Here is a 17,147-nt window from a genome sequence, read left to right on the forward strand (position 1 = left end):
TGTCTCCTGTGGCAGGTTTGTCATCATGTCCGTCTCCTGCAGAGCTGAGGTCGATGTGAGGGTCACGATTCCATCCTGTTTCAGTCTTGATCCTGAAGAACAGTCTCAGTTCTACGACAGCTGGGCAGAAAACTATGAACAGGTCAGTTTAAAGGAGCCGATCTCTGCTCAGGTCTGATGGGGACTTAAGAAAACAGGAACCAGTAAGAGTGTTTTTCTACAGAGCCTTTTAGCCTCCTCTAGATCTGAGAGTTGGTTTTGTGTCGACTTCCTGGAGACCAAAGACGGAGCTTAAAGAGACTAAATATACTCAGTTACAAGTAAAAGTCCTGTGCAGCAACAAGCACTTCCAAACAGAGAATTTCACTTTTAACAAACAGGATCAGACCCTGATAAGCTACAGAGGACCACACCTGGCAGTGGACTTCCTGTCTGAGAACTTCTCTGGGAGTCCTGAAGAAGCTCGGGTTCTGGACGTCTCCTGTGGGACCGGATGGGTCGCTAAACTGGTGAGACTTTTAAAGTAAAAGAGTCAACAGAGGAAGAAGGTTTTGGTCACATTTTAGTTTGATAATTGATAATCAACAAGTTGAGAGGAAATCTGAGTTTCAGGTGATACAACAACAAAAAAATCACACCAGGACCATTTTTATTCCTCAGAGACGTCTGAAGAACGTTAAAGGCAGATTGTTGATACAGTTTGAAATAAAGAGGGGACACATTAACAAGACGGCGTCATCTGCTACAGATAATATGAGTCTGCTAACGTAGATTCACTTCCAGTTTTATCAGATTTCAAACTGGTCTCACTCTGAAGTCGTCGAAAGTGGTCAGTGACTTCCGGCATCAGACACTGATGAAAAAAGCTGTCCTCTGGAGGCGGGAGTGGTGGCAGATGGGTCAAACAACCACCGACTTTCACCCAAGAGGCCGGGCTCGGCGCTCTGCTGCTCCGTCTCCACAGACAGAGTGTCCAGAGTGCGCTCTGCCACTCTGAGAGTGCGCTGCTCTGGATAACCCAACGCTACATTCAGACAGCGCTCCCAATTTATCAACGCTCCAGTTTGTGTCAGAGTGCGCTCCCACACTCACAATGAGTGTTTCTGAACGCACCACTCACATCATCTTCCTCCATCGTCTAAAACAAGACAACACAACTTGTTAGCTAGCACTAGCTAACGTCTGTGGAGGATTGTTTTGCCTCCAGCTAAGCCCCGCCCACCAAGAAGCGTCACACTGTGTACTAACAGTTAAAGGGTCTATTTAGGGGTTAAAAAGTGTTAATGTTGGTCGTCCTCTTCTTCTTGTGTTTTAAGATGGTTGAACTGGGCTTCAGGCACATTGTTGGAGTGGACGGCAGTAAAACATGCTGGAACGAGCTGCAAAGACCGGCCTCTATCAGGACCTCAAACTGGCCTTACTGGGACCAGAACCACTGCCTGCACATACTGGTACACCACACACACTCTTCACACACTCTGATTCACTCACTGCTCATCTTTGAATGTGACAATGAGTTCTGGAAACTGAACCTGGCTCTTCTTCCTCCTCTTCTTCTGGTTTTAGACACGTTTGATGTAGTGATCACGGTTAGTGGTCTGGATGCCGGTTATGTGCCAGTTAGTGTTGTCAGGGAGCTCTGCCTCGCCGCCAAACCAGGTAACCAGCTCCAGATAAGCAGATGTACCATTTTAGTTCCAGTTCTCTGAATCAATAACCAAGACTGTGATGTCCACAGGAGATGAGGGGGGCACTTGGGTTGTTGGGGCTGTTTGGAGCCTGGGACCTGCAGACAGAACTCAGGGCTCAAAAAGCAAATGCAAACCTTTGTCCTCCATCAGGTCTCTGAGGATTTTTCCAATATTAAACCAAGACCACCAATCGGACAGGGGTGTTTTTTTTTTCTAGGGATGACCCTGAAGGTCAAAGATTCAAATCATCAGTTAGAGACCACTCGGATTCTTCAAGTCAAGCAGACATTTATTTAGCCTTAACCTTTTTTATGAGTGACTAAGTGAGTTAAACCAGCGGTCTGAGTGACTGATGGTGAGTGTTGGTGTTTCCTCAGTCTGAATCAAATCACAGTAACTCAGTGGGCGGTGATTTTTGTGTGTGTGTGTTTGTCTCCAGGAGGTTTTGTCTGCATGTCGAGAGGCGACTCCAGAGGAACAGAGGGATACAAGAAGGAACTGGAGAAAGAGCTGCAGCTGATGGAGGACAAAGGACTGTGGAGTCTAGCAGGAGTCAAAGAGACGGATGAGTACATGGAGGACCAACATCTGACTGCTGAGAGCCTCAAAGACCTGCAGCCAGAGGAGCGATACATCAGTGGGAAGGTTTATCTCTACAAGAAATCCATGATTTAGTAGAAAATAACAGAGAACCTTGGAGTTGGAGTGGACCTGGAGTTTCACAGGCACATCAGATATCACGGAGATTCCCACAGGAATGAATGGACTTCCGGTTGCCTCGTCTCACTACACATACGTAAGTGAAACGAGTCGTTAACTCAGAGACAAAGAAACAGATGATTAATATCAAACTGTTTTCCTGTGTAACCCTTCAGTGCCTGAATGTGTACACTTTAACAATGTAAGGTTAAAAGCAAATAAACTGATTCTAAATCAAACCAGCTGTGTGACGTGAATTGTTCAGGTGTAGTTGACCATGAATGAAAGTGACCCGTGTTGATGACAGACTAATGAGTTTAAAACATAACCATGTGTGGCTGTGACCATCACACATGTACATATGAAAAGGATCAGACATGTTATATCTGTCTTTCTATGATCACTGCTTCTCCCTCCCTCCTTTCTATTGGTGCATCACTTCCTGTTTTTTGACCAATAGGCTTGCCCATTGGAGCAGAGTCGTCCTCTCACTCAGCTCATCAGTGTTACACAACACAGGTGTGTAAGCTACTACAGACAAGGACCCTGATGAAGAGTCATTGACCCTGATGAAGACCTGGGAGTCACAAAGCGCCTTTTTATTCTGTGCTGCCATGTAAAATAAAGGCACAAACCCCACAGTGTGCCTTTGAAGGAGACTTGCATTTTATATTTCTTGATTGAGAGTATACTTCATTCACACAATGAGCCCCTCACAAGAATAAATCGGGCAAGTGTTGTCATTTATAACCTAAAATTAATTGCCAGTGCTTTATTGTTCCTTCAGAATAAAACAGCAGCTGCACATCTGTCTCTGTGCACACAGGACGAGCATATATCAGGCTGTAGATACACACTCAAGACTTGTTAGACACATTCACTGTTAGAGTCTAATTATAATAAATATAAAATATACAGACTGAGACTTTAAACCAATCAGAGCTGATCACATGGCGTTAGAGGAGGAACGTCTATTTGATGACTTTAAAGGATGACGGTTGGTTTTTATCACCAGAGGAACATCAGAGAACATGTCTGAGCTCAGAGAACATGTTGGACTGCAGGGCAAATGTCTCTGTCTGTGCATTCCTGCGTTGCTGATTCTACATGTCAGCATCCGTCATGTTAAGAACATGTTAACCGTCTCCTCTCCGGCAGGTTTGAAGTCGTCTCCTCATCATGTCAGGCTGCTGCACAGCTGTGGACCGTGTGAAGACACAACTTCAGTCCTGCAAAGGCTTCGATCCACAGCTGAGGATGAAGTTCTGTGACAGCTGGACAGAGACATACGAACCATCATCATCCTCACTGTGACCTCGTCACATGTCCACGTTTGGTCATCCACATATGACGTCCAAGGTACCCTGGGTGTGTTGGTTGTTGACGTTCTGGGACGCCGTGTCAACTTCAGCCTGTTACATGCATTGTCTGTTTTCAGTCTTACGGAAAGTGAACACCAACCTCTCAGGTGAAAGTTGGTGGTTGTTGGACCCATCTGCACCACCTCCCACGCAATCTACTCGAACTTCTGCTGCCTCATCTTTTGTTGTTGTCCCCCCACGTTTCCCCCAACGCTGTCGAGCGCTGTGAAACAGTAACAGCAACCGGCCACGCATCATGCTGACGTAAAAGAGTGTACTGTAAATTAATATCAATGGTATCTGAATGAGATGAGCAGGAGTCTTCTTCTTTGTTGGTGTTTTACAGCACTTGGCGTCCTTCAATTGACATTACTTCCTCCTTCTGGTTTTACCCGATACTGTTATCCTGATCTCCTCCAGTCCTCTGAGTCCTGTCATTTTCAAAAACTTAAATATCTCCGATCCATCGTGTCGCCACTCTCAAGCACTCCCTTCATCCTCCCGTCTGTAATCCTGTCATCATCACTCTTCTTTCCTCCTCATATTTCCTGCACAAATACGAGCATTGATCACCGACTCTTTTCTACAGTGACCAGTTGGATTTTTTCCTGATACAAAAACTGTGCTTTTCAAGCTGTTGTGACCTGTCCCAAAATATGTGTGTATGGTCTCTGAGCAGACCACAGCTCCTCCAAGTCACCTGAGGGGTATTAAAAAATCTCATCTTGATTTTCAATTCGAACTCCTTTCAAACAGGCTGTTTCTCACTTCCTGTCTCTCTCTGCAGGACATGATGTTCATCTCCAGTCCCCATTTCTCACATGAAGTCAACGAGTTCTCCTGTTTCCAACATCTCCACCTTCAGCCTTTATTTTTCCATATTTGGTTGTTTCTGTTTGTGACGTGCCAGCTCAGGCCTGCCCCAAGAAGACAAGCCTTATAAACCTGCCTCCATGATCACTGCTGTCTCACTCACACCCACCTCTCTACCTGAACTCCTCCACACAGGTGAGTATGAACTGCTCTCTGCTTTCTTCACAGTCAGGAAATGAACCATTCTTTTCATTATTTAATGTGTCAGCATCATATTTTTGGTTAATACCTCGATTTGTTCAGCCAACAGTCTAAAACTCAAACTGATTCAGTACTTTGATAAAACAGTTCAGCAGCTGATGGTTTCAGCTCTGACGTTCAAGATGATTATTATTTTAAAGATGATATCCGTCTCAGGATGCAGCTTCTGAATATCAAACTGTATGTCATTTGAAAAAGGAGCCTAACATCAGCCACGTGCACAGACAGACCCCAGGTGGTGCTCAGACACGTGCCCTTTGTCCTCTGACTAGATAAGTGCCTTTATTTTTTTTTTAAGATTATTTTTTGGGCTTTTTGCCTTTAATGAACAGGACAGGGTGAAATGGGGTGAGAGAGAGAGAGAGAGAGAGAGAGAGAGAGAGAGAGAGAGAGAGAGAGAGAGAGAGAGAGAGAGAGAGAGAGTGGGGGTTGACATGCAGCAAAGGGTTACAAGCCGGAGTCGAAGCTGCGACCGCTGCAGCAAGGCGTTGCCTCTATACATGGGGCGCTGGCACTATCCACTATGCTACCTACGCCCTAGATAACTGCACTTTTTGCAAGAAATGGTTTTTCTAGTTCTTTTAATCACTTTCTGAATTTGGCCCATGGCATCAATTCTCAGTTAAAAGCGTGCAACTGCATCTGAGTCGAGCCCCTGCCTCTTTAACTTCCTCGGTCAGAGCCAGCACAGTTACACAAACACAAATGGAGCAGCCTGCAGAGCAACTTCACGTCTCCCTGACCTGCCTTCATTGTCAGAAAGGTAACAACAGTTTTTGCTTTGAGCTGCAGCATTGTTTGTCACTGCAAGTCAAATCAGGTGACTCGAGTCCTCCACCTCTGGGCTGTACATCCTAGTCCAAACAGTCCTGTACACAGGAAGCTGTCAGCATCATACAGGAGTTTATTAGTCCAACATTTAGTTTTTCTTTCCTGCTCATTTTCATAAAAATGATCTCCATCAAGAAAATCACAAAGCTGTTTCTGTGCTCACTTTGAATTCGACTGGATCTCACATCATAAACTGTCACACATCTCAAAATGTTAACGAGCAGCTTTGTGATGATGCGTCTCAACATTAGTGTATGAAGAGACAGTAATAAAGGAGGCTACATAAACAACAGGACAGGACCTCTGACAGATGAGTCTCCTCTCCGGCAGGTTTGAAGTCGTCTCCTCATCATGTCTGGCAGCAGCAGAACTCTGGATGATCTGAGGAACCTCTATCAGACCAGGAAAGGTTTCGATTCACAGCAGACGACCAAGTTCTTTGACAGCTGGGCGGCGACATATGATGAGGTCAGAAACTCATTCTCCGTCAGGTCTGATGGAGACTTCAGCAAAACAGCAAAAAAGTCCTCTAAGTCTCAAACACATGTTCTCTGTAGCCTTTAAAAGGTGACGACAGATCTGACAGCTTAAAACAGCAGGAACCTCATCTTATCTTACCTGATCTGATCTCACCTGTCTTACCCTGTTGAGCATTTAATTCATCGTAGCATTAGCTCATGTCAAGCTCAGCTCAGAGAAAGGCTGTAAATCCTCACATGGTAGAAGCTGTTCAAAAATGACAAGAACAATTAAACGATTATCAGATCTGTTTCAGTTGATCGACTAATTACTAATTTTATTTTTTTTTCACATTGACAAACACGCTGACCTTTAACATGTTACATCAACAGGATATGGAGACACTCAAATACAGAGAGCCACAAGTGTTGGTAGATTTCCTAAATGCCAACTTCTCTGGGAGTCGTGAGGAGGTGCAGGTTCTGGACGTCGCCTGTGGGTCTGGACTGGTCGCTAAAATGGTGAGCAAAACACGTTTCACTTTAAAGGAGAGTCTCAGTGTTCCTGGATAATTAAACCGAACTGTAGAGGTGTATCACATTAGTGTTTGGATGGTGGGGATGGGTCTGAGCTGTGCCTTCATAAACTGTCCCATGTTAGGCGTCTTTTCTGGTGTGAAAGTCAAATAAGTGTCACAATGTAGGAAAGTCTCCACCTCACACACAGCAGAGCATCATAAAACTGACCGTCATCATCTTCTTCTTCTTCTTGTGTTCATAGATGGCTGAACTGGGCTTCAGGCACTTTGTTGGAGTGGACGGCAGTAAAAACATGCTGGACCAAGCTGCAAAGAGCGGCCTCTATCAAGACCTCAAACTGGCCTTACTGGGAACAGAACCACTGCCTGCACAGACTGGTACACCACACACACTCCTCATACACTCTTCACTCAATCAGCTGATTAGAGTTAGACAGGACGAGGCTCACAGGAGGAGGTGGGGAATGAAGCTTCACTGAGCTCCTCTTTAAGTGATCTCATTATTGAGGACATTGTAACCATGGTGACGTGGACTTTAGCAGGACAAAGACAAAAGAGACGGGACAAAGCCTCTACAGGGAGTCGGAGAGTGCAGGAGGTGAATTAGAGTCAAAGCTCTTCCTCCTGACACACATATTGATTCATTCACTGTGACTTCCAGGATATCATTATCTCTGAGGTCCGTCCACAATGTACGTCTCTAAATCTACTAAAATAACATATAAAAAAGATGCTGCCTGAGAATCACCGTATCAAAAAGATAATCCACAATGAGCTTTGCACAGTTATTGTCTTTTACTGCAGCAGAGCCCAGACGCCCTGGTCTACTGTCCCATCCATGACAAAATGAAACCTTTGCCCTTTGTTTCATTATCACATTTTCCCACCACTGCAACGCTGCTGTGAGATGGCAGCTGAATCAGGCTGCTTAGACCGAACAGACGAATATTCAGACTCACCCTTAATCAAATCAAAAACAGATAATCATGTGACTAACTGACAGACAGCATGGAGTGGTGAGTGGTCTGTTTACTGCAGCAGAGCCCAGGCGCCATGTTCACCTGCAGCAGCTCAGATCTATCAAAGAAGCTAACTCCTCCTCTCTTTGGTTTCAGGTGCGTTTGATGTTGTCATCATCGTTGGTGCTTTACGTGAATGTTCTGTGCCGGTCAGCGTTGTCAGGGAGCTCTACCAGGCCACCAAACCAGGTAACCACCCAAAATACTTTGTTTTCTGAGTAAATGCGCTGGTGTATGGAACTTGTTATTAAACTGCCCCATCTGCTGAGGCTACTTTTCCAAATAACACATGACATCAGTATGTCTCTGTCTCCTCTCCTCCATCTTCATACTGTCTCTCAGCTCTTTCCTCGGCCCTTGTTGTGTCTGTTTCTCTGGTGTCCACTGTAAATCCACTAAACATTTACAGTCTATGAGTGAGGCATGTGAGAGATGCGTCAAGTAGTGCAGTGTAGCCAATCAGAGGCAGAGACGGGAGGGTCTTACCAAGAAAAGCCAATAGCAAAGCAGCCAGCAGAATAAACTGAAGGATTTGTATGTGATGTCATACAGGAAGTGCTTCCCTTGTCTACATGCCTCGGTGTGGCGCTGGCGTCAGTCACATGACTTATTCTCAGTTTTATTATCCTGACTTTTATCCAGACCTTCACAGAAAAACAGTCGCTGCACTTCAGAGCTTTTCCTCGAAAAACAGCTTCTAACTTTTGTGGACGCAATTCATCATCTTCACTACTGAAAAGATATTTGACTCAGAAAGTAGTGACGTCACCACCACGCTACTGAGAAATAGAGTTAAGTTAGTGACACTGAAGCTACTTGAAGTGAAGCTACTGCCCAACACTGTTGTTGACACAGTGCTGCTGTTGTGTTTCTATCTGTGCGCTGTCAGTGTCCTCTTTTAGCTCAGCGACGTGATCTGATTAATGTGTTTTTCAGTGTCTGAGACAATGGGCAGTCATGGTGTGCATGACTGTGGCGTGTATAGCGTGTGTTAACTGCACGAGTTCTACGGTCAATGCGCAAGTTAGCAGTTGTGTGAAGTTGCTGAGAATTACATGTACAGCTCAAATTTTACATGAACTACTGAGCACATGGCATTTTGGGGCCTGCCAACTCTGGTGATGTGTTCTCAAGGAGGTATGAACTGAAGTACACACTGATGGTTGTAGTTTGTGGTATAAAAGTGTCTGTTTGGGGAAAAGAAACTACAAAGTGTCATTTTATGCAGATGATTACGTGTTATATGTCGGTAACCCTCCAGATTTAGTCTCGAATGTCGTGTCTGTTCAGACTTGTCGGTGACAAATGACAATAACGACAGCTACATCGGCATTAACCTGAGTCTGATTGTTGTTTTTCTTTACTGCTGTTTTTCTGTTTATTATTGATGTTTGTCTGTAAACCAAATGCCCCCCCAAGACATTAAAGCTTTACTACTCTGCTGTATTCTACTCCACTCTAACCCCTGAGTCTTACAGGAGGAGACGCTATGAGAGGGTGAACCTTATTCTTCTCCTTTTCTGTCCTAAAAATTAATCCAATAATTAATTTTTCTGCAGGAGGTTATGTTTGCATGACGAGAGTGGACACAAAGACGGAGTCTGGAAAAGAATACAAGGTGTCTTTGGAGAAAGAGCTGCAGCTGATGGAGGAGGAGGCACTGTGGGTCAAAGTGGACACCAAGCAGGAGAACAATTACCTATTAGACCCTTTTAATCGCCATGAAAAAGAGCAGAAGGAGCAATACATCGGTGGGTCCATATACATGTACAAGTCACTCAAGTAGTCACTGTACATCTGTAGACATTCCTTCACTGTCTGATCTGTACATTCAACACAATGTCACTAAACACACCAAAGTTTATGTGGACATTTTGATCCTTCAGTACAATCAAGCCCCGAGCTATGATCGGACAGTTGATTGTTTTTCAGTGATACGTGACTTTGCTGTGTCCAGACCTGGAGGGTTCAGTCACAATGATAAACATTCATTTATTAAAAACAAAAGGAATAATAATTGTCATTAAATGTATGTTTTTCATGCAATCATGACAATAAATATAAACATTACAAGAGAAACAATGTGTTTTGTTTTTCACTTTATTTCTGTGTTTAACTTGTTTTCATTTTACCCTCCTGTTTTATGTTTTATTTGGGCGTGTGATACAACGTTTGTACACCTGGTGTTCGTGGTCAGAAATAACTGTAAATGAATGGCTGAGACTACGATTGGCATTTAAAACTGAATTTAGGCACATGCCCATTCAACAGATGGACACACCTCCTCTCCCAGACCCCCACATGCATCATTAAAATATTGTCAGACTCATATATCAGTTTGTTCTCAGTCTGCAGCTGTTTTAATTATGATAGATTATTTTATTAAAATGCTTTACAGGAGATCTGTAATTCATGTTCATGGTTCAGCCTCCATTTGACATGAACTCTCATGTAAATCAGCATCAGATCAGTTTGCTGCTGCAGAGCAGACCTGTTGCCTCAACTTCTTCTTCTTCTCCTCCTTTGGCTGTTCCCTTTTGGGGTCGCCACAGCGAATCATCTGCCTCCATCTAACCCCATACTCTGCATCCTCTTCTCTCACACCAACTGACAACTGTCCTCTTTCACTACATCCATAAATCTCCTCTTTGTTGCCTCAACTACACAGGCTGAATAACTTGTGTCTGGTGACTCTCCAGGTGAGCAGGATACAGCCTGATGGCTCCTCTGGCAACGATCGACGCGCTCAGCGAACCAGAAAGCCCTACTGGTATCCTGTACGGGACCGTCCCGTAATGAAATCTCTTACTGAATCAATACGGGACGCAGTTTGTCCTGTTTTTCTGCTCACCCTCCTCTACCTCATAAACTGTGTTTTCACATGACATGAGAAATAGTAACCAAGACTTTCACGAGACAAAGCGGAGAAATATTAAATCAGAATTTGCGGTGGAGAATATGACAGGTGTGCTACTCAGAGTCACCGTCGCCATGGTTACAGAAACTCTGACGGTCATGACCACTGATAGCACGCTCACTGACGCACTGACTTGACTGCTGCTTGATAAAGTTATGATAAGGTCTCTTATGGCCCGGGTGTTAAACTACAGAGCGCATGGATTCAGAGCGCCTCATGTGCACTTGATCCTGTTCTACATGTCTCAGTCATTGTGGAGCTCGTGAGACAAAGTGATGCAGACACACCCTTTAATTTTTAATACTTTTATCAATTATTATGTTTTATTGACTTACACAGCCTTCTGGCTCAGGTTGTACAGATTTTAGGGACATGAAGTGTTCAAAGGTACTCCAGGAAATGACATCACAATAAGCAACAATACCAAAGTTGGCCCTGGAGGACCATTTCCACTGAAGAGTTCAAGGTGTTCACATCACCATAAGGATAATCACAGAATAAAAGATTTAAATGTTTTTAACATAATAAAAAGCACACAGTGATCATGACATTATGTTCAGATGAGGAGCATTAAAATGAATAAAAGGTGTCTGTGTGAGTTATAGAGACACAGAGACAGAGACACAGAGACAGAGACACAGAGACAGAGACAGAGACAGATGGGTTTGTTGTGCGAGTCTTATTCAGGCCAGCAGCTCAGGTGTGCAGCTTCTTCTCACACACCCAGTAGTGCTGTTCTTCACATATCCCCAGGGACCAGGTCCTAAAGCGCCGCGAGCCTCGGTCAACATATGCACAAGCCCGAGCCTGACACCTCCAATTAATGTTGTTCTGATAATTCCAGTTTCTACAAAACAAACAGAGTTTTGGTGATTTGGTGAGGGTGGACCGGTGCAGGACAGCTGAGGGCGGACTGTGTTAGCTCTGTGATGAACTGGTGACCTGTCCAGGGTGTATCCTGCTTTCGCTCCCTGCAATCATTCACACCCCAACGGGTTCTGTTCTGCTTACCACACATCATTTTGAACCATTCACAGCACTTTGACCAGAAATGTGACGACATCAGTAGGTGTGTCATATTGTACAGAGAGGATGGAGAAGGCAAGAAAAAAATTAAAGCGCGTGCAGCGGCCTCATTAAAGAGTTTTTTCTGAAGCCAGTGTATTTTTTTAAAATGTATTTTTAATTTCCTAAAATGCTTTTTGATGCTTTGCAAATGGAGCGCCACATCTTTATGCTGTGCTAAAAGTGCCCGCAGCATCACCAGCTGGGTGTTATAGTCACTAAATAACCACTACCTCCTGCACTGATGATGCAGTCCTTATCAGGGCTGAATCAGGACACATTAACGTGCACACTACGAAAGATTTGTGGTCAAATGTGTCCGTGACCATCTTCACAGAATACAAACAATTTCAGGTAAGAAAATATTGATGAATCCCAGATTTCTACGAAAATGTTTGTACACATGTTTTAAGCACAGATTTATGCGGACGCACTGTTTGTGGATGAGGCCCAGTGTGTCTTGGTGGTCGTTTTACATCACCCAAAACCCATGTTAAAAGGGAAATTTTGGCAGAACCAGACAGTAGCCTGAAAAGTTCATTCATTTATTTTATGAAAGATTTATAGAATAATGGCTGACTTTTTGCCAGACTTCGACTTTGTGGAAGAGGAATTTGATTTTGCAGAGTTTGATGGCCGCCCTTATTTATTTGAGCCAGAATACACTGACGAAGAGCTTTGTGAAATTGAAGAACGGAGGAGGAGAGAGAGAGAGGCGCAACAGGTAGAGGACGAGAGAGGAGGAATGGCTGCTGCAAGGCTGCGTAGCTCTGGAGATTGGTGGTGTACCTGTGAATGCTGTGCCCCAGTGCCCACAGAAGAGGAATGCCTCTGTTGCAAGGAATGGGACCGGTTGCAGCCTTATTTTCAAGGTCTGGATGTGACCGAGGACGAGACACCTCCACCTGGAGTAGTATCCAGCTGGGCTTTATCTAGAGCTCGCCAGATATATTTCGGCCGCGCTTTGGAAAGCAGAGCTAGATGGTAAACAAACATGGCAGCACACCGGTAAGGTGAGACAACACGTTTACATGTGGTTTTCTATATGTTCTCTGACATTTATCCTAACGATATGAGGCGGTCTTTGTGGAAAAAAAGCTTGTTTAGTGGACTAACTTTGCACTTGAAGGTTGCCCGTTCACTTACGTTTTAACAGGTCTGACGCTACTATGCGCCCCGGCTGTATCTAGGCTAACGGCTAACATGCTAACTGTTATTTTTATGTCACTAGTCACTTGAAACAAATTTAGGACGATAGGAGACAGGTTGAAATAAACCGAAATTTCCCTTTAACACCAGGTATAAACAGGCTCATATTTACGTAACATCTGTGGGTGTGTGACAGACAAATTCACTGTATGTAGTTTACATATTTTGTCATTATATCAATTTTATGTATGGAATTGTTCCCTTTGGAGAAAAGTGCTCTAAAGTTATGAATGGTCCAGAGTGCACTCTGGCACTCAGAGTGTGTATTCACAAACACACCTGACTGTAGAACAATAAAGTTCATGTAACATTGTGTTACTTTCACTTGACAGGAGAAGACAGAGACGCAGGGGGCGGGGCACCAAGGCTACGGGGGCGATGGGCAATGTGTGTAACTGCTGTTTTAATGTAAGTTAAGTTGCAAAATTTCACTGTGTAATTTGGACACACTTGACAATATAATATGATAACATCAGTGTGATGAAACTTCACACAGCTGTTAATCAGGATCATCATTATGTTCATAAACATTCAAAAGCCTTACACAAAAGACAGTGCGCTCCATCCACCCATGTCCACGCCCCATGAGTTGGTGCATGGATTTTTGTAACCACTCATACCCATCCACACTTTGGCAGCTGGTCCAAAACTACGACAGTTCCTCTGTTGAGAAGGAAGTTAAGTTAAAACACTTAATTCATTATGCTTACTCAGGTCAACCCAACACGGACTCATGCTTAAGTCATCAAAATCCGGCGCTTGGTCAATGACTTCCAGCCAGACGAGAAAAAAGCTGCCCTTTCACGCCGTTTGTTTATTGTTTAATGGCACCTGGCAATGTCAGGAAACACAGCAGGACAACAATGAAAGTTAAGGTGGCAGAAGTCGGGTAGGGCCGGTGGGAGGGGTGATGGATGGGTCCAACAACCACTGACTTTCATCCGGGAGGTCAGTGTTAGCTTAATGTAACATTGTAAAGCCAAACCCTGTTCTTTCTTCCTAAATGTAACCACGTTCGTTGTTTAAGGAAAGAAAATGTCAATTGGCGATGTTGTACCAACGTAGTGCTTTTATTCTGAAAGAGACTGTATGCAAACTGTACATTTCCTGTGAAAACAGAAGTGTATTTTGAAAACAGACAATGCATGTAACAGGCTGAAGTTGACACGGCGTCCCAGAACGTCAACAACTAATGCTCAAAGGGATGTAATTTGTCAACATGGAAAGTCCATGACTAAACGTGGACATGTGACGAGGTCGCAGTGAGAACGTGTTGGTCAACCATGAGCCAACTGGTTGCAGAGTAATACACCATATCAGGTTTAGACAAATACCTCCTCTGCTTCATCATTGAAGATCACCAGATGAGATCCTTGGCTTGCACAGTTTTGATTGGCGTACTCCCAGGTGTTTCTCACAGAGGAATGCTGATAACATGTGGACATGTATGTTTTCCATCCCTGGGGACATCTTGGGGTATTTCGCTCTGCTCAGGGACAAGCACAGGACACTTTATTTACTGTTTATAGAAATAATCTGGGTCAGATGCTGGTTTTCATTTTTATGCCGATGACACTGTTACATACTTATGCACTTTAACTCTTGTGCAGGCCACTGAACACTTGAAAAAATGCTTTTAATGTTGTAAAGAAAAATCCCTACTCTGATTGAAAGTCCTTCTTAATGCAGATAAACCAAACTTATGTTGTTTTCCAACACACGGAACAGACCTGCCTCGGTCCACAGCTTTGAATCCACCCACTCCACTGAGTCCGAGCTGACTGATCCGTCTGCATCGTGACATTAAACACTGGTTTTTCAATTAAAATAAAAAGCAACCAATGAGCATCGTGGTGGGAATCAATTAGCCAATCAGTGCCACAGGCAGGATTAACACCATTGTCGAGTATTGTCAAGTGGTGCACCGGAACCAAGGGGGAGTAATAACAACAACGGCGAGCACAAGACAGTCGCTGCTATCGAGGCCGTTCTAAATTGAAATGTCTTCAGAAAAGGTGCATTGACCAGTTCTAATAGTTCATTTTAAAGCCGACACTGTCTGATACCAATGACGTACCGATATAGTCATGCATTCCTACTCACTTCCCATAACAACCACCACCACACTGCGTCACATATTCATGTAACGTATAAAAGCAGAAGGATTGGCCAGTACAGGTCATGGAAAATGAGAACTGTGCAAGTTTTCCATTTGTGGAGTTCATTTGCCTTACTTGACATCACACATCATTTGATGCGACTGTTCCGCGAGCACTCGTCTGGTATTTATTCTCCGAACTGCTTGAAGCAGCTGATGAAGATTATTGACCTTCAAACAGATTATGTATTCTCTATGTATCTTTCACCCAGGTATGTGTGGGTAATGTATGCTATAATGAATCTGTTTAAGTTTTGTTTTACTAAAATTAGCGCGCTCTCCTGGTATCGTATCAGTGCAAAAACACAAATGTAACTCATACTATTCAGTCAAAGTTTTAAAAGGTTATTTGATTTATAATTCAGTTGAGTTCTGGTAGATTGACTTGCTGGTGGCGCTACAGGAAAGTCAGGGGACCATTAAAGTCAGAAGCATTCAACTCCTGTGGACCATGAATGTCTGACAAAATGTCTCATATTAAGATACTTCAGTCTGAACTGACTGATCGACATCCTTTAAAATATTGGAATTAATTAAAGTCAACTCACCCCACACAAGATCCTCTATCTTCTTTTGTAGTTCAGTGACCTTCTCATTTAACACCCTTTGTTCTACAGTCAGGCGGCTATTATCGGCCTGTAGCTCTTCATTCTCCTTTGTCAGCTGGTCTTTAACCTGACGCAGTTGGTCTCTCTCTTCAACCAGTTGGTCTTTCTCTTCAACCAGCTGTTTTTTCTCTCGAACCAGTTGGTCTCTCTCTTCAACCAGTTGGTCTTTCTCTCGAACCAGTTGGTCTCTCTCTTCAACCAGTTGGTCTCTCTCTCGGGCCAGTTGGTCTCTCTCTTCAACCAGTTGGTCTCTCTCTCGGGCCAGTTGGTCTCTCTCTCGGGCCAGTTGGTCTTGGACGTCGCTGTCACCGGCTGACATTATGAAGATGTTGCCAGTTGAGATGTTGTCGGACTTTTCAGAACAGCCACCTAGAAAGGCAAACACACGTGAAGTTTATAAATAAATAAATAAATAAATAATCTGTCAGGAGCTGCAAAACATATTTGAGCCTTATATTTTTTGTAACATAGCCTAATAAGTTTAATTCAGCCTATCAACATTACAAATAGAACTAAATGAGCATTTACTGATGTTTTACCACAAGGTGGCGACTCTGCAGGACGCTGCTCATGACTATTTGGTTTTTTAAAGGTCCAGGTAGGATTTACAGGAACATATTGACATATATACAATAATATAACGAGTTTTCTTTTGTGTACAATCACCTGACAATAGCAGTCGTGTTTTTATACCTTAGATGAGCTGTTTATATCTGCATGTTTCTACAGTAGCCCACAATGGACAAACTAAACACCAGCTCTATATAGGAACATTCACATTTTTGCATCAGCCACCGTAGTTAGCAGCCCCTGCCCAACAAGAGCGTCGGAGAAACATTGATTTGTATCGTGGAACTGCATCATTCAGTGTTATTATGACACAGTCTGTTTGTTTCTGAGAGCACTGAGAAGTTTTAGCTGGTTGCAGTCTGCAATCGTCACCACTAGACGCCACTAAACTCCTGTGATTACTCACACTGGACCTTTAAATTAACAGTGTTGGAGGTGAAAGCAAACACATCTGTCCACACATTATTGAATTTTCTGTTTTCCTCCGACACATCCTTTTTTGGATGTTGAATACACAGTTAGCGTTGCTAGCGACTCAAGACTGACCACTGCTACTGACACATGACACACATTTTAGTTGACAAACTGTTGAATACATATAAATAAATAAATAAATAATATTTGGAGCAGGTTGCACCAGCTGGTCTTTACTAAGCCTGGTCTTTACTGCTAAGTCAGTCTTTGCTAACACAAGTCCTCAGAATGGGCTTTAGGCAGTTGCACCAACCAAACTTAGGCCTAGTCTTCTTAACTACATCCAGTCTTAGTGATGCACGTTCATGTTAACGTCCAGCGACTCGGGCTGTTGCCTAGCAGCGCATGTGTCACTAGGATACATACATTCTCATTTATCATTTGCAGCAAAGTCGTGATGGAGGATCAAAGAAAAAAGGAAATCTCCCAGACATCAGATATGAAGATTAACGCGGCTGTACAGGAGAGGTGTGT

At 43.6% G+C, this 17,147-nt stretch overlaps 2 protein-coding genes and 1 pseudogene across 2 annotated transcripts; 2 read left to right on the forward strand and 1 right to left on the reverse strand.

Annotated features, from left to right (window-relative positions):
* Window positions 1-18: 18 nt before the first annotated feature.
* Window positions 19-2,573, forward strand: LOC125893287 (methyltransferase-like protein 27; annotated as a pseudogene).
* A 2,170-nt stretch (window positions 2,574-4,743) lies between these two features.
* On the forward strand, window positions 4,744-9,754 carry LOC125893226 (methyltransferase-like protein 27). The gene is made up of 6 exons (XM_049583787.1): window positions 4,744-4,759; window positions 5,987-6,124; window positions 6,508-6,636; window positions 6,896-7,031; window positions 7,769-7,861; window positions 9,232-9,754. Exons 2-6 carry the CDS (start codon window positions 6,008-6,010, stop codon window positions 9,456-9,458), a joined length of 702 nt encoding a protein of 233 aa, XP_049439744.1. The 5' UTR covers window positions 4,744-4,759; window positions 5,987-6,007; the 3' UTR covers window positions 9,459-9,754.
* Window positions 9,755-11,409: 1,655 nt separating this feature from the next.
* On the reverse strand, window positions 11,410-15,948 carry LOC125893440 (trichohyalin-like). The gene is made up of 3 exons (XM_049584115.1): window positions 15,570-15,948; window positions 14,198-14,349; window positions 11,410-11,436 (listed from the first exon to the last, which is right to left on the reverse strand). The coding sequence occupies exons 1-3, from the start codon at window positions 15,946-15,948 to the stop codon at window positions 11,410-11,412; spliced, it is 558 nt and encodes a 185-aa protein (XP_049440072.1).
* Between the last annotated feature and the right edge of the window lie 1,199 nt (window positions 15,949-17,147).

Source organism: Epinephelus fuscoguttatus, linkage group LG8 (assembly GCF_011397635.1).
Source record: "Epinephelus fuscoguttatus linkage group LG8, E.fuscoguttatus.final_Chr_v1".
NCBI classification, from domain to species: Eukaryota; Metazoa; Chordata; class Actinopteri; order Perciformes; family Serranidae; genus Epinephelus; species Epinephelus fuscoguttatus.